Source organism: Mastomys coucha, unplaced genomic scaffold, assembly GCF_008632895.1.
Source record: "Mastomys coucha isolate ucsf_1 unplaced genomic scaffold, UCSF_Mcou_1 pScaffold16, whole genome shotgun sequence".
NCBI classification, from domain to species: domain Eukaryota; kingdom Metazoa; phylum Chordata; class Mammalia; order Rodentia; family Muridae; genus Mastomys; species Mastomys coucha.
Window position 1 is genome coordinate 12510471 of NW_022196898.1, and position 23355 is coordinate 12533825.

The 23355-nt window shown below is 40.5% G+C and overlaps 1 protein-coding gene across 1 annotated transcript in view; it reads left to right on the forward strand.

Moving 5' to 3' along the window:
- The window catches only part of Arhgef26 (Rho guanine nucleotide exchange factor 26), a 116130-nt gene that overhangs the window by 21753 nt on the left and 71022 nt on the right, over nt 1–23355 (forward strand). The window contains exons 4-5 of the mRNA XM_031373976.1: nt 7618–7674; nt 10790–10950. Of these exons, the coding sequence (XP_031229836.1) occupies nt 7618–7674; nt 10790–10950 (218 nt within the window). The remainder of the gene's footprint in view (nt 1–7617; nt 7675–10789; nt 10951–23355) is intronic.

A 23355-nucleotide genomic window follows, 5' to 3' on the forward strand; every position in this document is an offset into this window, starting at 1 on the left:
TTTAACTTGTAAACTAGGGATAATAATATTTACCTTGAAGGGTTGTAGGTTTAAGATGCATGAATAGAACTGTTCCTGGTACATAATAAACATTTGACATGTTGGTGATAACCAAGAACTCCGAATCAGGAGTTGGCTAGACATAGCTAGTGAGAGTGGGTGAGAGAGCTGGCTGCAAAGGAGGAATGCACGCTCATCTCCTCCATCACAGGGAGTACGGAAGTTAATTCCTGCTCATTTAATTATCTGATTGCATTTTCAGCCTCAGATCTATCTGTATCTTACGTTCATTTGGGAATCTTTACCCTGTGTATGACTGTAAAAGCCTCAATCCCCTTCTTGTGTTATCCAACCTTCTGTCATTGGAACAGATCTGATACCTGCCTGCTTGACAATGCATGCTTGCTATTGAGGGCCAAGAACGTCAGGGAGGATGATGGAATTGAGCTTAACACCAGAAGATCAGACAGGGGACTGGTCTTTTAAACAAAGGAATCAGGAGGTCACTGGCACATTACTTAATATATTTTAAACTGCAAATATGTAAGGTCTGTGGCTTACTGGCTCTTTCTTTCCTGTCTTTCTTCCATGTTTGTCTTGGTTCTTTCCTTCTCTCCAAATAGCATCCTCTCTACTTACTCACTGTTCACCAGGGCAGTGGTACTGCCTCCATCTTGACCTTATGTGTCTGATCTTCAGTATGCAGGTCTCTGATACCTTGAAAGAGAGACATCCCCCATGTCTTATAGCTTATCTAACTGGATGTCTCAGTCAATGAAGTGGAACTGGAGAGAACTCCTGGAGTCTAAATCGATGGCATCATTTCTGAATCCTGTCACTGTGCCATTGTCACAGATGCCATGTTGTCTTTTCATGGAAAGAAAACTCTGCCTCATTTATCTTGAGGAGTTGCCATGGACTGGGGTCCCTTGTTCCGCGGGACGATGGGTTCTGGCCAGGTGTGCATGGGATTCGGCTTTGACAAACAGACTAGACACGAGTGGTGTAAGGTCTGAGTGTATTTCTTAAAAAATGACATGAGGCTTTTATAATCATTGCAAAAGAGAAATGAAAAATCTGGCAGCTCAGTAGTCGAGGTACATCTGAGGCCATCTAAAACACACTGGATCTAAAACATCAGCCATCTCCTCTGGACTGGTGCAGCACCCCAGGGCTCCGAGTATGTTCGGGCTACATGGTCCTGGCCAGAGTCCCAGGGGGCTGCGCCAGCCAGGAGGGTAGAGGCTTGAATCTCGAGTCCTCAATGCTGAATGCTCGAATCTTCAATTTTGAATGCGCGAATCTTGAATGCTCAATCTCTTGAATCTCGATTGGTGCTGCAACCCCGGGCCCAAGCACTCTGGGCCCGAGGGGGGGTTATGGACTGCATGAATCTTAAGTCCTAGTCCACCAAAGTTGGTTCTAATCCGAGTGCTAGCGAGTACAAATGCTGAATGCAGACTGCCTGCTGCTGAATGCTCAATGCTGTAGACTGTCTCTCACACACACTCTCTCAGATTAAGGTCCTGCCCATCCTAGGTAAAACGCCCACTATGTTAATCTTTTGGCGGAAGTAGAGATCTTGCTAATTCTTAGGAGTGGTTCAGCTGTAGTACTGAGAATGAGGATTTTACTTGACCTTGTCCTGGGATAAGTCTCTCATTCTGTGAGCTTCAGTGCCCTACCCACAATGCTGGAGGCACTTAGTTAGAATGGCTTAACATTCCAAGTCAGGGTTTGACTAGGACGTTGGAACATTGGTGAAGGTCAGAGAGCAATGTCCCAATTTTCTTTTTCTAGCTGTTAAGAAATGATATCTTGGTGGGCCACTAGCACACAAGTACAAGGACATATGTGGGCTACCTCTGAGTTTGGGGTGCCAGGCGACAATGCGGAGGCAGGAGAATGACTTTCCTTGAAGTGTACTCCTCAAATACCACCGTCACGCAAAGTGTGCATGTCAAGGAGTGACATCGGTTGTGGAAGACTGGAAGGATTCAGGAATGACTGTGTCCTATAGTATAATTTGTGCTTTGCAGCCCCATTCTACCTACGCTCTTGGAAAGGGCACTTTGAGAGAGGAGAATTGGCTACTGGAGATGAGTAACCAGCATATTTTCTGCAAATTTAGTAGACTCTGGCAAGCTTAATGAGCTTAGCTCAAACAGGTATCTGGTATAAAATGCTTTGTGAAATGACAAGAAATTTTAGGTTATAAATATGTAGTACAGTTTTTAACTGACTATACAGTTCTGAATCTTCCTGATTAGTCAGTTTACGTGGGTCTCCCTATTCTGTTTTCCCTGGGTTGTGAGAAATAGAAGGAACACAAATACCCATCTTATCCAGAAAGAGCCTTATATCACAGAGGGGGTAAGAATATGGCTTTGCTTGCACCCCAGAAAAAGGTGGTCTAAGGAGCCAAGTACTGATGCTCTTGATCTTGGCTTTGCACAGAGAGGGCCACGGACAGGTTCAGTGTTAAGGGCCTTTCTTAGAGAAGTTGGCTGATAATCCTGTCACGGGGCAGAAAATACTGACTATGGTCTCTGGATTGCTTGTCAGCTCTCTGTAATGTGAAGATGCTTAGTGTAATTGTACTGACTTCAGAAGTGAACTCAATGGGGAAGCTTATCTGTTCTTCCCCATGGCATTCGGCTTTGAACCTTGCACTTGGCATAGTGCCAATGTCCAGATTGCTATTAGAAAATCCCACAAACTAGGTGGATTATAAAAATAGAAGTTTATTCCTTACAATTCCGAAGGCCAAGAAGTCCGGTTCAAGGCAGAGTTGGTATTTGGTGAAGGAGTACTTTCTGACTCAGAGTTTCTTCTTGTTGCACATTGACGTGGTGCTAGGGGCAAACCCTTTGGCTTGTTTTTAAAGACACTAGTCCAAGTCCTGAGGGCTCTAACTATATTACCTTATTACTGCCTAGGAGACTTTGTGAGCTGATACCCTCAGCTTCGAGGATAGGGTTTCAATGTGTGAATTTAAGAGAGACCCCAAGAAGGAAATTGGCATGAATTTACATCTGAATTCTTGCTTTGATTTATTCACCCTTTTGGAGATTTGGCAAACTCTGTTTGAGGAGAGAACTAGACAATTTCATATCCAAGGAAGTGTTCTCTGTTAAATTTAGCAAATTGTTAATTTATCATTCAGATGTGTAAAATATAAAGGTCACAAAGATCAAAGTAAAATAAATTAAGTGCTGATTACAAATATAACAAATATATAACCTACCACTGTGAAATTATACATGTCACATAGTGAGTTTTCTACATTCTCTGTCTTAAGACACAGACATACTTTACAGTCTTCAATAGGTCAGAAGTTCAGTCTTTCACATTCTGATGCTTTATTTGAGTTAACTTTTATTCACTTAAAATGGTTAGAGCTATTGATGTGTTTGATTGTGTAGCACCTACTTGGCCAGATCTGAATAGTTTTGTGAACTGGTTAGATTGTGCAGAGTCAAGAACCTCACAGATATTCTTCAGGAACTGAATTCAGTTCTTAATGTTTCATGAATATACTTCCAAAATTCTACTTACTATTGTAAGTAAGTTTAATTAAGCAAGAAGGTTCACATGCGGTTCCTCTGGCCATCTGCCTGTTTCCATTTGTACCCAGCTGGGGCTTTGGTAGGAAGTGTATACTTAAGAAATGATAAAGGAGGCTCCCATTCTTGTATCTTGCCAGGAGGCTCGAAACTGGACTGGGAAGCAATTTGTTCAGCATCTAGTGAGTGTGAAAGTTCAGTTTAGGAAAAGAAGGAATAAGAAGCCACCCACAGGGCTAAATCCTATTCTCCAAGCATAGTACCAGCAATAAAGCTGATAAAGTGGGTACTGGTAAAGTGTGATTTTCATAGTAAAAATAAGATTAAAATAAAAATAAAAATTAGAAAGAAAAATTAAAAAGAAAGCTGAGCAATTTTAGTTTCTTTGATTGTAGATGGAAAATTAGAACTCATGTGTCAGTAGCTAGTATGTTATTTTTCTTTTCTATACAGGGAAACAAGGGATGTGCTTAAAGACATGGAATAAACATGACTATTCTTTAGATTCTCTTAGTAAAAGCTTGCAAACTTCAGAAAGCATGTAACATTTTTAAATCTGCGTAGAATAATTATGATTTTTTAAAAAAAAGCCTTGCATCATCTCATCATTTCAGCTTAAGTATACTGACAAGATTGCTGTTTTGAATTTTGAATATCTATTTGAAAAGGAATTTCTCAAAGCATTTTGTATGCATTCTTCTTTCTCTCCCCTCAACCCTCCTCACACTAGGCCTTCCTCCCTTTCCTCTGTCCTGCATGATGCTCCTGCACTCTTCTTTCCTGGCTCTCCCTGGCTTCCAGCACTCAGTCCGAGTGGCATTGTGGATCACTCTGACCTTGTTCATCTCTCCGCACTCCTCCCAAGCCGTCTGATCTGCTCATGACCTTGTGCCTCCAGACAGCTGCCATGCACCTCAGGTGCTACTTAATGTGGACATGCCCTCAGGTAGACAAAATGATTCCTCTGGCATCCTGTCCATGGTGTTAGTAGCCGATGCAGGGCAGAGGGAGGACAGGCCCTGTGACCTTGGCTGCCAGCCACAAGGGACTGCTTGGTCATAACTCACTAGAGTGAACTTTCAGCATCCCTGAATGTGCTCCAGTTCAGTTTCCTTAATCATAATTCAAGAGCACTTCCTGGAAGTTTTTGTTTTTTGTTTTGTTTTTTTTCCCCACTGCATTTGTCTGGGGACACCACTGACTTGTTATACACGACTTGGTGAAAGGACTATTTTGGCATTCCTTGCATTAGTATTACAGAAAAGTGATACGTTCTTGTTCAGCTTCTTCCCGCTCCCTAGGGTGACTGCTTTAGCCATTCTTTTCTCCCCTCGATTGGATGAAGAAGTACTCTTCCACTCAGAAGTAGCCAGCTGTCATCTCCGTGGGCTTCTAAGCAGAGTATTTAGTTTTCCTCCACAGAAAAATTTCAGATGTAAACTCCAGTTGGATAGAGAAGCCAGCAGTGTGGCAAGGCCTGCTGGTTACCTCACCTGCAGGGATTGTGGCGCCGTGCCTGCCTGCACATCCATCCACCAGGACTTTGTCAGGCAGGAAATCCTGTCAAGTTCCTGCCCAGGCTTACCAAATGGAGCTCTGAAGGATTTCATTCTCTGGCCAGTCTCCCGGCTTATTAAAACATGTACGGAAGCCTTTTTTACCCATGAGTTCTTGCTGACAGCTTGACCTCGGGTCAGGATGGTGGATGAAGATAAGAAAGAACGTTCCATGATAGGCAAGGTCCAAAAAAAAAAAAAAAAAAAAAAACACATGGAAACTTTGGTACAGACCTGGCATGAGAAGGAGTCTTAGTGATGAGAGCCTAGCCCTAGAAATGGGGTGCCTGTCATAGAGAGCAGGGGTCACTATAAAAAATTAAAAAGTGAAGCTTTGCAGTTGGGCAGGTATAGACTGGATCCTGGCATTCATCCTTGTAGCTGTGTTGTTTTGGATCCCAAGCCTCAGTTGACACCATCTGTGAACACTATTAAGTTTCCAGAATTTTTATGAGAATCCAATGGGAAAATATATGAAGTGCTGAACACAGTTCCTAGCATGAAATAAGTGATAAATGATTATTGATTTTACTATTGATTTGGGATTCACTCTGCTCTAATGCTCTCTAAATCATTATCAAAGCAAATTAAAGACAATGGTGTGACTGAGTTCCTACAACAGTACTATGGAGAGAGAACTATGTTCCATTGGCCTTAATGATAGGGTATGTGTCACTCTCCTGTCTTGCAATGATGGCATGAGATACTTTTAAGGTGTCATCTTCTAGACCCCCAATGTCTGACTACTCTTCTAAAAGTGGACAAGGGTTCTTTCCCATCTGCTCTTTCACATTTGCTCCTTGCCCAGTTGATACACAAAGAGATTTCTCTTACCCACCTCAAATCTTTCCATGGCGTATTGTCCTGAGTTGAAAATCTAGGACCCTAAGAAGAACCCAATGACAAAATGACAAGAGTAACTTTCAAATACTGGTTTTAATGGAATCTTCTTGATTAAAGACATTATGAATCGGACTCTTAGTGGGAGCTGTCTTCATAAAAAAATTACTTTTTATCTTAACGAATTAAATTAGTAATTGTCAGGCATAGTGGCCCAGGCCTTTAATCTCAGCACTTGGGAGGCAGAGGCAGGTGGATTCAGGACAATCTTAGCTACACAGTGAGAGCCTACAAGCAAGCAAACAAACAAAAAACCCAACCAACCAATCAACCAACCAAAAAAAATAATAATAATAATAAAATAAAAACCCCAAACAACCAAACAACCTCACAGAATGTTAGTAATTATGCTGCCTTCATCCTAGGTTGCTAATGACATCTGTGGTGATTATTTGTTTCAGTAGGATTTCTTTATACTTGGAGCTCAGTGATTATATAGGGGATTTTAGAAAAGTAAACTTGAAAAATATCTCTGGTTTCAAAGTACTCCAATGGTGATTAATAGGATACCCAAACACAAATTTTTATGTTACACTATGAAATTTTTGTGGGAAATTGTCATAAAAATATGATTTCAAGAAGAGAGGAGAACAATATGAACTGTCCACCTGCTAAGGAAATTGGTTTGTTTTACACGGATGATAGTGGATATCAAATAATTACAATTTTATGTTACTTTGGGTGAATTTTAAAAATTTGAGGCTGTGATAGTTATCAGACATGTTCTTTTAGGTTTTTAAGCTTATAGTAGAAAAGATTAGGTGTCAGTTTAATAAAGAGGCTCGAGAAACAGTTCTTAATGTTTTAGGGAAGGAAGACAGCTAAGGGTTCAAAGACGGTCCTGTTTCATTGCTATGGATTTCTCACCTGAAAGGAACAGCTCTGTCATGCCCAGGGTGTGACTGCCTCTCTTCATGACAACCTTCTGCTAAGTGAACCTTTGGCTGGAAGTCAAGGACGTGTTAGGTGTGCCAGAAGGAAAGCAGGCCCCTGCTTCTTGGAGTTCCTGAGCTGCCTTCATTCTTGGGTTTAGAAGCTGGATGGCGATGGGAGCTCCAGCAGTCATATAAGTGTGTAGTGGAGATGAGCATTCCAGCCACTCCATGATGATGACACCACAGCTTTATGTCAAGGACAGTGTCTCTGAGATGCTGCTGCTTCCAAAGCCCAGGGAGATTGATGTGCTTGCTTGTCAGTTAAATTTGCTGGGACCACAGCTGCTCAACAAGGCGGTAGGAAGAGCTCTCCGAGGAACCCTGACAGCCCCATGGTTATTCGATAAAATGACTTCTTTGTGTAAAGTTAGACAGTTAGCTCTCAGAGCCGTCAATCATTTTCTTTGATTTCTGATTTCTTCTTTATGATTTGGATGTAATTTGATATTCTGGAGAAAGCCAGAACTAAAGACTGAAACACAATTTTGAACTGATGCCCCTGTGTTGAGGTTTCTTCTTCTTTTTCTTTTTTTTGCATTGAACTAGGCTAATTCTACATCTTACATGGTTTCTTTTAATTCATTTTTAAAGAGCAAGCTTTATGTAGAGAGCAAGCAGGTAAGTTCAGCGAGATAAACTCTGCTTTGTCTTTTCTTCTAGGTAAAAAGAAATGGGCTGTCTCAGATAGTGAGCCAGGAGGAAAGAAAGAGACAAGAGGTACGTACGGTCAGTGATGCAGGGCTGCATGCATGTTGTCTTTTGTTTTGTTTTGTTTTGTTTTGTTTTGTTTTGTTTTTTGTCTTCACCTACTATATGTGCTTGTCCAATGTTTGGAAGCACACTGTTCTATGAACACAGCAAGTTTTATCTTTGAATAAAGCTTCACATGGCTTAGCTCCCAGAATAGAAAAAAACTTATAAATGTCTTTATAGCATTGGCATTGAAACAACAAAGGGCATCAAAGAAATATGTTGAAATACAGACATTAGATCCTGGGGCTGAAAGAGCAAAATCAGAATCCAGTGATTGTATTAGTCCCTACACAACACACCCTGATCATGCCGTGAACACTGCTTGGGGAAAACTGGGGAAAGGATACATGGGTTTATGGAATATCCTTGCAAATTTTCTGTAAATTAACATGTAACCCCCAAAGGAAGTTTACTTAAAAAAATAAATAAATAAAAGGCAGGACAATAGGACTTTGTAACTTGAATTTTAAATCCATACAACTTAAAATATTTGCTTTTTTTGCTTTGTTTGCTTTTTGGGACAGGGTCTTTCTGTGGAGCCCTGGCTTTTCTAAAACTCACTATGTAGACCAGGCTAGCTTCACACTCACAGACATCCTCCTCCTGAGTGCTACGGTCACACGAATGCACTGCCTCCGCTTGGCTTTGCTCAGTCTTCTAACACTCTAAAGGTGTTACTTTTCCTCATTTTATGCATCTTAGTATGTATGCATACATGTGCCTTGACATATCGGTAAATTAAATTGGCACAGATACATCAGTATCCTTGTCTTACTCAAATGGCATGGAATAAAGGAGCAGTGTGGCTTCATAATAATAACATTTTTCACTTTAAAAAGTTTGAATATAGCATAGCATTTGAGGGGACCCAGAGGGGAAATTAAAAGATGCAGCACATCTCATGTTTCCCACAGTATTCAAAGACAATAAAACATGAGAGAAGTCTTGGGTTTTCCTTAATTAAATTCTTTTCTTCCGCAGAGAGAAGTTGAATTGCATGTTGCTGTGTGTTCTCCAATCTACATTTTAAAATCATGAATTACATGTGCATACATATACATTAAATATTAGACCACTCATTTTTCACACTCAGTATATTTGGGGGTTTGTCTGTGATGGTCATTTTTGTTTTGTTTTGTCTTGTTTTTGTTTTTTGTTTTTTGTTTGACACATATTTACTCTGTGTAGCTCTGGCTGTCCTGGAATTTACTCTGTAGATTAGGTGGCCTCGAACTCACAGAAATCCACCTGCCTTTGCTTCCCAAGTGCTGAGATTAAAGGCATGCCCCACTATGCCTGGCCTGTGGCAGTCATTTTTTTAAGTCTCTGTGTGATGCTCTATCTTTTCTGATTCCTTATATCAGATTCACTAAGCAGTGGCATAGGGCTTTTTTCTTTTTAATATTATGGAATAAATGATACTTCTCTTTCCTTATTTATATATTCAAGAATTTCTCCAAAGTTTGAAATCTAATGAAAAAAAAAAACTTTTAAATCTTAAGCATTTGAATTTTATCTGTTTCTATTGAATTTTAAATGTTGATGGGCCGCTTCAGTCTTATACTCGTACCTCCTGTCTCTTCCTCAGGCTAACCCTTGCTTGCTCTGCAGTAGTCAGTGCCTCTTTGGTTACAAAGTCAAGCATTATCACCCTAAAATCTCCCACAGAGGAGTGAGCACTTGCTTTTGCGTGTGAGCTCTGCTGTGTCGTTCAATACATCTTTTGTCTGTCTTTATATTTTGGGTGCGAGTGTTGAAAATATTTGAAGTCATTCCAAGGCCCCAAATACATTAAGCATCTATTACCATTATTTTTGTTCAGGAATGGAGAATTTTCTTTAGTTTTTTTTCTTTTTCCATTTATTTATTTACTTTCTACTTCTTAGGAACAGTGTTGTTGATTGTATAGACAAGGTACAGGCTAACTCAGTATTTTTTACTCTTTAAAATGAAATTTTAAATAGTTTTTTAAAAAAATAATTTTCTAAAAAATAAAAATAATTAAAAAAATAAAAATTTTAAAATAAAATTTTTTTAAAGTAATGTCAGCTATTTCCTTAACTGAGACTAGACCAGCATTTTAAGGTCAAGGCCTCCAAAACCTTACAGATATTAAAAAGGGGCAGCGAATGCTGAGGCTAGCTCTGCTAACTTGATGTATGAGATATGTTCCGGTCTCCAGCAGCTGGGAATCCACCTGCCCGTGTGTGTCCTTCTCCCACCCACCCTGGGGCAGGGGCTTGAAGGAAACAAGACCTAGAGGTCAAGGTACCCAGGCTTGTAAGAATGTTTACACACACACTCCACCCCACACACAGTGAAATTCCTCAAGCATTCCCATTAGTAGAGAATCTAAGTCTGACTTTGTTGAAGAGGTAGATGAATTCTTTACACAGGGCGTTGGTGTTTCTGTCGATGTAGCCTGGCATTTCATCATCCATAGCTATCAGAAACCGGTGTCTGTCACCAAGAGTCTGCCGAGGGTGCCTTGTTCCTCCTCAAGGGCTGGTCTGTTGAACAGATGGAATGAGTTGTATGAGTTATATAAAAGAATTCCTGTGGCTGCTGAAGAACCTTCTAAGGGTAGGTGCGGGCATGCCACACAGTATTTAGCTGCTGTCTGCAAATTAGTCCTATTAAGACACACAGAGAGAAAAAGCAGGAGAGGGGAGCGAGGGGACAGTTGTGAAAAGATGATCGTAAATTCTCATGCTCCCTACAGCAGTGGCTTTGAAAGCAGGGCTGGAGGAGATGACCCCAAAGGTTAATTAGTGTCACAGTGAGATTTTTATGACATGCCCTATTTCCTTCCATAGATTGTACCCTGTGGCAAAGGCATGACCTCAGGTCTTAGTGGAAAGTCATCCTGGCTCTTTCACTTCTTACATGCAGGTGGTTACAGTCCTCAGTTTGGGTACACGTCATGCCTTCTCTGGGGACGGTAGTTTGGTGATGTAGTTCCCATGCCGTTCCTATAGACAACAGTGGAACCTGTGTTTAATTCTTCAGTTGAAATGATTCACACTGTACTTTTTCTTTCTTTCTTTCTTTTTTTTTTTTTTAAATTTTGCTTTCCCAGGCAATCTTTGAAGTCATATCGTCAGAGCATTCCTACTTACTCAGCTTGGAGATCTTGATAAGGATGTTTAAAGACTCTAAGGAACTGGCTGATACAATGACGAAGACAGAGAGGCATCACCTCTTCTCCAACATTACCGATGTCTGGGAAGCCAGCAAAAAGTAAGGGCTCCTCAGTGTCCCTGTGTCCGGTCTGGGGCAGCACTTACCAGGCCACATGTGTTCTCTGCCAGTCGGGGAGTCTCTGGACCACCCCACTGGCTGGAGTCCTTCTATCTTGAAGTCATTTTTCAGATGCGTTTGGAGTGGCCCACTTCGATGTTTAGCATCTGCACTTGCTTCTTGTCTCAGCAGGGAGCTACCTCAGGTCATTTCTCTGCATCTGCTTCTCCCTTCTCTTCTGTGTACAGGAGTCCGGCAGGAGCCTGTTGTGGGCTAGGCTATAATCCTTGTCTATTTTAGTAAAAAAGAGAGGCTTGTTCTATGGATGCAAACTCTAATGGTGTTTTTAATTGTTTTCACTTTGCATACATTCAAAACCTTAACATTTTTTCCCCAGATTTGCTTTTTTTTTCACTTTTATATTTTCAGGTATACACAGATGAAATTTTACTGACAATTGTCCCAGTGTTTAGTGAGGACAAAACATTTCCTTATGTAACTACACTTTTCTTTATAATTTTATTCTGTTTGATTTTTTTATATGTGTATAGGTGTGTGTGTAGTAGGTTCATTTACTTGAAAACAAAGGTGCCACAAAAACTTTTATGGTAAGGATTCCCTTTATGTACTGCTCGCTGGCCACCTGAAAAGCACCTAGAGCAAACATCCCTCCCTCCTTATGTGTGCATCCTACAAAATAGATTATGATTTATATAAGAAAAGAAACCTTTTCTCATTTTTGATTTAAATGGTAACATTCTGTGGGAAACGATTCTTCTCCATCCCCCCTTCACCGAAGTTTTACAAGCCATTATGTGTCTGTATTTAAAAGTTTCTCCCTTTAAAAAAAAATACTTTTTCATTGCAAAGTATTTATCAAAGTCACCAGATCATAAGTTCTACAGCAGTTCTCGGGGTGCAGAACATGGGGGTGCTGGTCCCTCTCAGATCTGTCAGTTCAGTAAGGACTGTGGAATGCTTTGTCTCTAATCCAGTGGGCTTTGTTCATGGAGTGAGGAGTACCTCTCTAAGGGAAAGGCACATGAGCCTACCCGTGGACATAGTGATAACCTTGCTCTGTTGTTGATGTCCAAGTTTTTCTAGTTTTAGTCTTAGTAATCTCTGGCCTTCTTGCTATGTAGTATTTCAAGATCAGTTTTATAATTCTGGCTCTGGATCTAGAGTCAGTTGTTTTTCTGAAGAGTCTTAGTATCATTTGATATTTTGAAAGAATTCAGGAACTGAATTGCTGGGTGGTTTTTTTGACCTTCAGTAGATAACCAAAAACCAAAAAGTCTAAATTCACACTTCTAGAACAAGATGTGAGCTCAAAAAAAAAAAAAAAAAAAAAAAAAAAAAAAAAGTCTATAGGTATTCCAAGCCCATTAAAATACATGTACTAATTATACAGTTTTTAATTCATGAGTTTAAGCTCTGTAAAGCTTACACTGTTTTACCAAACCAAGAAGCCCACCTTCTATCACTGTCTCAAACACCCTGCTCCCTCCTTGTATACTCAAAATTACTGGGTTTTATTCCATTTATTTTGGGATAGGGATGCAGTGTGGGTCAGAGGATAACCTACAGGAGTAAGTTTTCTTTCTGGGAATAGAACTCATGTTGTCAAGGTTGGTGGCAAGTGCCCTTAGCTGTTGAGCCATCTCATTACCATCCTCTCAAAAGTTACTGTTTATCTTTGTCTTTAATATATGAGTATGTACATATGTATACAGATATATATTGTATTGCTTCCCTTAGATACTACAAGCATATTCCTCACACTTTTCTCAGCATATTCCTTAGCATATTCCTCATACTTTTCTCAACCTTTCTTTTTTCACATAATGAGACAGTTTAGAGACTGTGCCCTAGTCACTTATCAAGATGGTCATTTTTATTTCTGGCTGCATTGAGAGGCTGAGTCCCCGCTCTTTGATGCAGCCCTCTACTTATGGACATAGACTTTTGTTCATCCTCCCTACTGTAGAGCTGTGCTTTGTGCATGTGACTTGTATCTTAGTTATTTTATCTTAAGAAAACATTTGTAGAGGAATTACAGTATCAAAGGGTAAACATTTAGGCACTTTTGTAATGTATTGCAAAATTCCCCACAAAATATTTGAAGCACCTTGTATTCTCATGAAGAGTAGACAAGCTCCAGGCATCTCTACAGCTTTTCAGAGGTCTGTCTAGCAAGCAAGATGTCTTATTTCCATGTACTTTCAGCATTTCTTCCAAAGATTTTTTTTTTTTTAATTAAAGCATTCTAGAACATTCTATAGTTCAACTGATACTAAGTTAATGGTGGCTTATTTAGCATAGTAAATAGACTATTCTCAATAATGAACATAGAACATTGAAGCCTTAGGGTACTAACCATGTCATCAGTATCTACTCTTGTGTTGCTTAACGGACAGGATAAGATCTGAGAAATCCATCACTGGGAGGGGGTTCTGTCATTGTGAAAACACCCAAGACTGAGTGCACTTGCACAAATCTAGTTGGTTAGCCAGCTACGCACCTAAGTGAAATGTATGTGTAGGAGATGCTGGCTATTTCTCTTAGAGCTATAATGAACAAAACAGAATTAAAGAAGATAAGAGAAAATAAGACACAGGAAATGTGTGATACAAGGAGCTCCATATTAACAAGGAATAAATATGGCTATATGAACGTTCCTTCTTTAAGTGAACAGAGTATTAGTTAAGGATAAAAGGATAACAAGGAAACTCATGACCTATTGCCATGGTGTTACCACTGTCAAAGGTTTGCACTTCTCTGCTCCTGTACAGCTGGCAGCACCGTAGGTTTGTTTATACCAGCATCACCACACACACGAGCACAGCATTGTTCTAAGACCACATGGCCACTGTGAGGTGGTTAGGCACTGTGTTTAGCGGTCCACTGCTGACAGTGCTCAACAATGTAGTCTTGTGGGTAACTTGAAACACACAGCACGTGAACCAATCAAAATCATCTGGGAGTCAAAGTTTCTTGAAAGATTTCTAAATTCAGTAGTGTGGGTTTAATTGAGTTATAGATCTATATCAGGAATAATTATACAATCAATTAAAAACTTTAGAAGATGTCTTAAAATATTAAAATTTCCATAATATAGTCAGAATATAAAGGAGACCGACCCAAAGAGGAATATTTTAGATTGTATTACAATTTAATTATTTGAAAGGTATAATTTTAATCCAAATATAATGGATGGGGTGAGGATATAGCTCAGTTGGTAGAGTGCTGCCTAGCATGTTTGAGAGCTTGGGCCCATCCCAAGTAACTCAAACTGGGTAAAGTGGCTACTCCTGAAATCCTAGCTCTTACCAGGTGGAAACGAGTTAAGTTTATTATTGATTACATATTGAACTGCAGGCTACTTTGGTCTACACGAGACCTGTCTCAAAAAACAAAACAAGACAAAACAAAGCAACAACAGAAAACACATAAAGAGTAATTACCTTTAATAGAATTACTGTTTCAACTTTTATAGTTTACCTTGTACAATTTGTCCCACATTTACTGTAGTCAGACAAAGAAGCACATAAAAGGAGAAACAAAACATGTGACATGAAATGTGTACCAAAACCACAATAGAGACACTGAACTAGTTCATGCGTGACAAACCTGTACTAAGTAAATCAGCTTGTGGAATTCTATTTTAATTTTAACCATTTACACAGTTTAAATAGTTCATGAATTTGTTAAAAATACTTTCCTTCCTGTAATAGCTTATAGGAAATAGCTATTCTAAACATTAATATCTGAATTTTATTAAAAAAAAAAAAACTAAAGCGCTGGGATCTGCAGAGATGGCTCAGAAAGAAAAGAACACTTGTTCTTGCCGAGGATCCTGATTCATTTCTCAGCATCCACATGGTGGTTCGTAATTCAGGAAAAGCACTCATCTACGCAAATAAATAAATCTAAAACAAAACATAAACAACAAACAAAGAACAATACCCTAACTCTGAGATTTCTTAGTTTTCATTAAAGAAATAAACCCAGAAGGACTTTTATACTGATCCCATTTGTACCTTGTTTCCATACCACACATGCTCTGATTTGGATACCTGCTCAGGTGATGCGATCTATATTTTAACTGAGTCCCTCCTGTCTGATAACTGTGTTATTATTACAACTCCAACTACAAACATTTATGTCATTAAACTGAAATGCTATTTTGTAGGTAGACTTTTTTTATTCTTTTTTCTTTTCTTTCTTTTTTTTTTTTGACACTCCAGATTTTATTCCCCTCCTGTTCTACCCTCCGACTGTTGACTCTTCCACATCCCATACTTCCTCCATGCCCCCCTATCTCCATGAGGATGTCCCCACCCCACCCGACCTCTAAACTCGTTGGGGCCTCGGGTTACTTGCATGTTCTCTGATTGAACACAGACCCGGCAGTGCTCTGTTGTATATGTGCTGTGGGCCTCATGTCAGCTGGTGTATGCTACCTGGTTGGTGATCCAGTGTCTGAGGGATCTTGGGGTTCCAGGTTAATTGAGACTGCTGGTCCTCCTACAGGGTCGCCCTCCTCCTCAGCTTCTTTTAGCTTTTCCCTAATTCAACCACAGGGGTCAGCTGCTTCTGTCTATTGGTTGGGTGCAAATATCTGCATCTGAATCTTTCAGCTGCTTGTTGATTCATTTGGAGGGCAGTCATGATAGGTCCCTTTTTGTGAGTGCTACATAGCCTCAGTAATAGTGTCAGGCCTTGGGACCTCCCCTTGAGCTGGATCCCACATTGGGCCTGTCCCTGGACCTTCTTTTCCTCAGGCTCTTCTCCATTTCCATCCCTGTAGTTCTTTCAGACAGGAACAATTATGAGTCAGAGTTTTGACTGTGGGATGGCAATCCCATCCCTCACTTGATGCCCTGTCTTTCTGCTGCAGGTAGGCTCTATAAGTTCCCTCTTTCCACTGTAGGGTATTTCATCTAAGGTTCCTCTCTTTGAGCCCCGAGAGTCTCTCACCTCCCAGGTCTCTGGTGCATTCTGGAGGGTCGCACAAGCTCCTACCTCCAGAGGTTTCCTGTTTCCATTTTTTCTGCTGGCCCTCAGGACTTCAGTACTCCACCCCCCCCCCGACACACACACCTGATACCAGATCATGTTCCCCTCTCCCCTTCTTACCAACATCCCCTTTCCCTCCCAGGTTCCTCCCTCCCTCCCCCCTTGTGGTTGCTTTCTTCTCCAACTGAGGCATCCTCACTTGGGCCCTTCAGCTTGTTGACATTTTTTTGAGTTCTGGGTATCTTGGGTAGTCTGTACTTTTATTTTTTTTTTTGGCTAATATCCACTTATTTGTGAATTCATACCATGCATATCCTTTGGGGTCTGAGTTACCTCACTCAGAATGATATTTTCTAGCTCCATCCATTTTCCAGCAAAACTCAGGATGTCCTCATTCTTAATAGCTGTATAGTATTCCATTGTATAAATGAACCACAATTTCTGTATCCATTCTTCTGTTGTGGGACATGTGGGTTGTTTCCAGCTTCTGGCTATCACAAATAAGGCTGCTATGAACATAGTGGGACACATGCCCCTGTGGCATGGTGAGGTATCTTTTGGGTATATTCCCATGAGTCCTTTTCCCCTATCCAGTGCCAGATCATTTTCTCCTCTCCCTGCCTGCTGTCCCTTTCTCTTCCAGCTCCCTCCTTCTTTGTGGTAGACTTTTAAAAGACTGGAAGTTCTTAGGAGACTTGCAGAGCTTTTTTGATATAGCTAGCATCTGCTTGATAGACTCCAGGAGTGACTTGTATTGGAGATGTTAAACATGGCATCCATGCAAAAGTCTCAGTGTAAGAAAATGTAAAACCTCGATCACTGAGCACTACTGATAGTGGTCAGTGCTGATGGAGCAGAGCAGGACACATGCAGCAAGGCCATGCCTGTCTGCAGGATTGTTCTTTTATGTAATGAAAAGGGATCGCTGTAGGTGATAGCATAGTTAGTGTAGATCGAGGTCAGAACACAGCTGACATCCAGGTGGAGGGTGGCATCTGGTGCCCTTTGCGGCACCTCAGGATCCTCTGTTTTCTAATTAGATGCTAGGAGGCCCTTCCATGTGAGATAGCGTTTGCACACAGGCAGCAAGGACAATCACCATTCTGATTTTGAGTATAAGCATGGGCTGCTGTCAGTGGTGTATCCCTTTTAGATTTCTCTTCTAGGCGACCAATCACTCATTTCAGTTACCCTCACAGAGCCTCCTGTTTTGGCGGGCTCTGGGTTGCACCACATTTAGCTGCTGTCTGCCTTATGGATGCTGGTATTATAGGCTGGTGGTGGCTGGTAGAACAACCCCAGGATATGGCTCAGTCATCCCAAAGCCTAAAACGTCTCTGGAAATAGGAATGTCTGGGTCACGCTAGGGGTCATGGGCTTATGGGCCATGGTGAGTTTGAAGGAGAGGAAGAGAGTAGGTGGCTGGCAAAGGCTGGTTTCTACTGTTTGCTGAGGAATTTCACACTTAGCATTTCCACAGGGGGCTGAATACTGACGTTGCTGAGAACAGTGTAGAATCTGTGTTGAGAGAAAACAGTGGTGAGAGATTTGAGGCAGTTTCCTTCACAAAATCAACCATGATGCGAACATGGTAAAACAGACAGAGAGGAAGAACTCAATGTTTAGAATACGGATTCCTGAGGATTTGGTGGAAGGGGGAAATTTTCATTTGCTTTCAGGTTTCTCCCTAGATGACTATGAATGGAGTCTCTATAATGTTGTAATTTAGTGAGAGACATAGACTCTAGTATGGGATATGTGAATTTGGAACGTGACAAGAAGATGTCCAGTTGAAAGGATGAAACAGACCAGGAGTGGTGACCCATACCTTAATCCCGGTATGCACTCGGTAGGCAGAGGCAGGATAATCTTTGTGTGTTCCAGCCTGGTCTATATAGTGAGTGAGTTCCAAGACAGCTGATCTGCACAGGAAGACCCCTGTCCCAGCAAAACAAAAATAAAACAAAATAATCAAACAGAAAAAAAAAGAAAGAAAAATGAAAATGAAAGGAAGAAAGATGCAAAAAGAAAGGAAAGAAGGAAGGGAGGGAGGGAAGGAAAGAGAAAGAGAGAGAGAGGGAGAGGGAAAAGAGAGAGAGAGAGAAAGAGAGAGAGAGAGAGAGAGAGAGAGAGAGAGAGAGAGAGAGAGAGAGAGAGAGAGAAGAAAACAGAATTCTGAAGGATCTTGAACACTGGTGTAGAATTGAATCACAGAGGTGGTTCCTGTCACTATAGGTTTAACTGACATGCCTGCCTTAAAGCAGTGGTTTTTAAAGTGGTGATGATGAAACCATTTACCCCCAAGACTAATGGGAAATGTAATTTTGAGTAATCCTGTGACATGGGAGCATGACTGGCATTGTTAGCAGATGAGGTCTGGGTACACCTGTACACATGTCTCTGCCTGCCTTGAAACACACAGATGGAAGGCATGGAAGATGAATATCAGCATTTCGACCCAGACACATTTGAGGAGCCTGTGGTTACAGTAAGTGAACGAGGTAGTACGAGGACTTGGTCCTAGAGAGTTTGTACCTAGATAGCATCTCTCTCAGTACTCTGGGCCTGGCAACTCTGTTCTCTCACCCTTTGTTAAAAGTCTGCAGACTCTGTACGCGTTCCTCCCTAGAAAGAAGTGCTACTCTCTTGTTTTTATAATCAACTAGATGTTAAGTGGTGCCAGGATGGCTCTGGGCCAGTCTGGACAGCCTCTGACTCCCAACCCTGGACCTCCTTACTTGAACCATACCTGAGTGAAATCTTGCCTCCGTATTAAATTTGTGAACTGCCTGATTCATGGTCTTTATCTTTTTATAAGGTCCAAAAGCCTAATCATGAAAAGTGAAAAATAGTATTTGCTATGTTCTTCCATTTTAAAGCAAGTATCTTTGTTTCATAAATAGAGAATGCATATGACATGTCCTTTGCCTGTTTATGTAGTTTGGGTGTCCATTTAGAATAATGTGCATGTAATAGTGCTGTGTTAATAGAAAGAGACCTGTGTTATGACCTTACATCATATATCCAAGTCTAATTATTTATGAATTTAAAATGCTTCCCTACTAAAGAGTGATATGGTCGGCTAGGGAAATCCACTCATCTGCTACTATGTATCAGCCACGCTGTGTGCTCAGAATCTATGGGTATGGTTTAAGCAAGGGCTAGCAGCGTTAGAAAGTTTTCTGCAAAATGAAAATTAGATGATTCTTTGATTGTTTTATATGCCATATAGTTTTTTACCTCCAGTTCTGTGCTTTTATCTCAGTAGTATATCATGATAGCAATATTGTTGCTGTTATTTGCACCCAATGAAATAGCTAGTAGGAGAGCTTAGCAAAGTGCTTCAGATTTCTCTGAAAAGCCACATGAAGCAAAACCAGGCCTGTCTCCTGCAGAGTACAGTCGGAGTGGCCTTCAGTGTGCTTTTGTATCCTGTGGAGCGAGTTTGTTCCTGGCATGTAATGAGCAACTAATCCAAACTCTTCCAGTTCCCACGTTGTTTAGGGAGTAAACTGTGATAATAATAAACAATATTTACCTCACTTGAGTGTTTATTTTAATCAGGTCATATTAAAATTGAGATATCACAGGACATTAAATACTCTTGTAAGTACATATGCCTTATGAAAGTGCTTAATAGTACCCAAAATGGCATTTTGTTCAAATACTGGCCAAGCCTATGTGCAATGTGAAATATGTTTTCTATTTGATTTTAAAATTCTAAACTTTAGTGCATTGACCAAATTACAATAAACCTCCCAAAGTCTTTAATGACATTAATATTAACATTTTACCCTGATTCATACAGCTAACTTCTAAAAAAAAAAACATATTAAATGTAACTAGGCCAGAGAATACAGAACTCTTTAGGACCAGAGACCTGTTTAGTTTTTTGCCCTGAAGTAATGGCTCTTCTGGTGTTTCTTGTTAGCAAATGTTCTTTACTCAACATATAATTTACCCCAGACTCTTTGGAAAGTAAACATATTGCCTTACTTGCCTTTATTAAGCAGAGAAACTTTTTTTTTTTCATTTCCCTTTTTCCTTTTTTCTAAAACCAATTGTCTTTTTCAGTTGACACTTCTCAGACAGAAATATCGAAGCCACTCGTGACATTGGCTTTTTGTCTACCTGGAGAGAGATGTCCAATGTGCTTATCTCAAAGTCTCTCTGCAAGTCTCTTATACACATGTATGGGAGTGACAGCAGAAGAAATAAGCAATAATCTCAAGCAGAAAAATAAGGGCTGCCGATGTCTGCACAGATGCAGTTCTTTTAGTTAATGCAGAAGGACAGTGGATGAGCTGGGGGGCTCGCAAAATTGAGTGGGAGATGCTGCGTGTTAGATACGTGTAACTGGAAACACATCTCACTCACTCTGAAATCCTGGGGAAGATGATGTGGGCCTTCAAATTGTAAGCTCATGGGGATGGGCACTAGCAGTCATATTTTGGAACCTAGAAAACTCAAGCTGGATGCTCAGTAACTACTTTAGGCAACTCAAAAACTTCAAATTGAAATTGGCAGTAAAGGAAGCCAAGAACTAGCCAGATCTAAAGCCAGAATCGTACTCAGAGGCCCACTTAATAGGCTTTTCTCTGAAAAGGACAGCACTTGGTGAAATTGAGGTGAAGGTATGAGTTACTCATGAGGACTTCATGAGTGACCAAGAAGTAGTCAGACTCTGGACCCTATCTTTGATTCTATATATCTGGATGATGCCTCCCTAGACCCCCAAACAGGGAATAAAACAGCTGTACACTGGGATGGGTGACATGGGCCAGGTATGGACCTAGGATCTGGGACAATGGACACTTGGAATATTTTTCTCTCGCTATTCTTCTAGGGTACTTCTAGCCAGGTACCTGCACTCTTTGCCCTGTACTGTCAAATAGTTCTTATCATAGTATAGGTTTGATACCATTTTACACACCTCATCAGTAGTATTTATCTTTAAATACACTATTGCTATTGTCAGCATCTGCAGGAAGCAGCATATTGAAAATTATAGTTCCTTCATGTTACCCTCAAACTTCAAAGATGCAGTCATTTTAGGAACATGTTAGGCAAGAACTTATTGGTTCTAAATCTTAGGTTTTGTTTTGGTTTTCCTCTTCTTTGAGAAAGCCTGTATACTTTTAATGGTTTTGATAATTAAAAACTACATACAAAGTCTTTAGCCCAGCATGATGTAAACTATCACATAAGAATTCCCTTTCAAGTATTTGGAAATACTTTAAAACATTTATTTGCAAGGGTAGGAGGCATGTGTATGGATGTGTGGGGCCATGCATGCCACAGCCTGTGCATGGAGGTCAGAGGAAAACTTGAGGGAGTGTGTTCTATCCTTCCACTATGTATGTTCAAGGCATGGAACTCAGATCTTCAGTCTTGGACACAAGCATCCTTCCTCATGGAGGTATCCGAACTATGTCTGGGTTTTGTTTTTTCTAAGTTTTGTTTTTAATTCTCTAATTGCCTCGGCCAGCATTGGTTAAGAAAAATGCTAAAGAGCAGCCTTAAACTAGAGGAACTGCCCCCCCCCCCATCTATGGGATATTTTCTTGATTTATAGTTGATATGACAGGGCCCAGCCTACTGTCGTCCTAGGGCAGGGTGGTGTCAGAGCAGACTGAGCAAGGTAGAAAGCAGTGTTTCTCCATGGCCTCTGCTTCAGCTCCCGTCAGCAAATTCCTGCCCTAACTTTCTTCAGTGATGGACTGTGATATGCATGTGTAAGCCAAAGAACCCTTTCTTAGCCCGAGTTGACTTGGTCAGTGTTTTAATCACAGCAACAGTGATGCGAACTAGAACATTAGGTGGGCGACAGCATATTATTGTACCACTTTAGCAGCCCTCTTTATTTTGACACTGAATGAAGCCAAAGTCAATGCAAATGAAGACTACTGTAGTCATAGGGAATATATTAGTTAGGACTCGGTTGGTAACTGAAACCCGAGTGATTTATTCTCCTCCAGGCTGATGTTTCCTATGTAAGTGGTAAGGTCTTCACATCAGTGTTTGGCAGAGGCCCTAGCATGCTCCAGCTGCCAGCTGGGCTGTTCTGATTAAGGCTTTTGCAGGCCTTTGGGACCACTATAATCCCCCTACCCCACCTTTATGCATTGCCTGCACAAACTCCAAGAACCTGTGAGTTCTGAGTTGTTGCATAGGAATTTTAAGTTTCTATAAAGATCCCAGTTGGAGCCCACTACACTGTGAGCAACTCGGTCAATGTGATCAACCTTAAATGAGAGTAGAAATCTATGGAACAAGAAACAATGGCTGCGGCTTGGTTGCAGTATTTCATCTGCCTTGCATTTGCAGCTGTGGATTTTAAACCATTTCATGGAGTTTCGTTTCTTTTCTTCTTCTTTTTTTTTTTTTTGAGAGTAAAACAAGCAAGACCACCCAGTTTACTTTTGGCAATGGAAAAGATCTTAATGTAAACTTGACAATCTAGCCAAGTTAAATCTAGCCCTTGGTTTCAGTGCAAGAAGGGTGGTTGATAAATGAAGTTACAGAGGCAAGCTGTCATGACCATTCTGTTTGCTGCCAACTGTTGTGCATTCATTTATAGCACCTAAATATGAATCTTCCCTATTTCCAATACCTGTCATTTCATCTGACTTGATCTTTTATTGGTACCATAAAGTACCATCATTTTACATTTCTGAGTAGACATATTGAGCCAAAGTAATTATATGAATCTACTTAAAACTCACTGCTTAAATGAGATTAAAATAAATGAGGTTTTTGATTTTTTCAGATCTATTTACCTTGGACAACCTAACAAAGATACATATGTAATGCAGGTAGGAAGAGTTTAGGCTGAAGATCTAAATTTCAACTTAGGGTTCTAGCAAGCACACATACACAGAACACACACACAGTGTATACATCCACCCTTATGCATACACAGTATATACACACATATGCACACACAGTGTTTATACATACACATACATACACATGGAAATTTACTATGATTTACTCTTTTTGGTGAGCATCCTCTAATGGAGTCAAAATTGTAAATGCTTGTCTTACATCTGAATAGCTTTGACGTCCTCTAACATGGAGGCCTTGCTCACCAAGGCACCGCCTGCTCTGAGGCATGCTGTTTGCATTTCCCTGTCCTGTCCTCATTGCCAGTGAAAGCAAGGAAGATTGTCTATAGTGTCTTTGCTATAAGTTGCCTCTGAATGTAACCTGCATGTACCCCGCCCCTGCCTCTTGTTGCATTGCCACAGTATAATCTACAAATAAGCTAGTGGATCATACGCGTGTCTGACAGTTTATAATTCATTGTTAAAAAGGCATCTTAGTTGATGTTAAATTCCTTCAGCTACTTCCACAGTGAGTTGAGGAAGAAAAGGAACATGTACA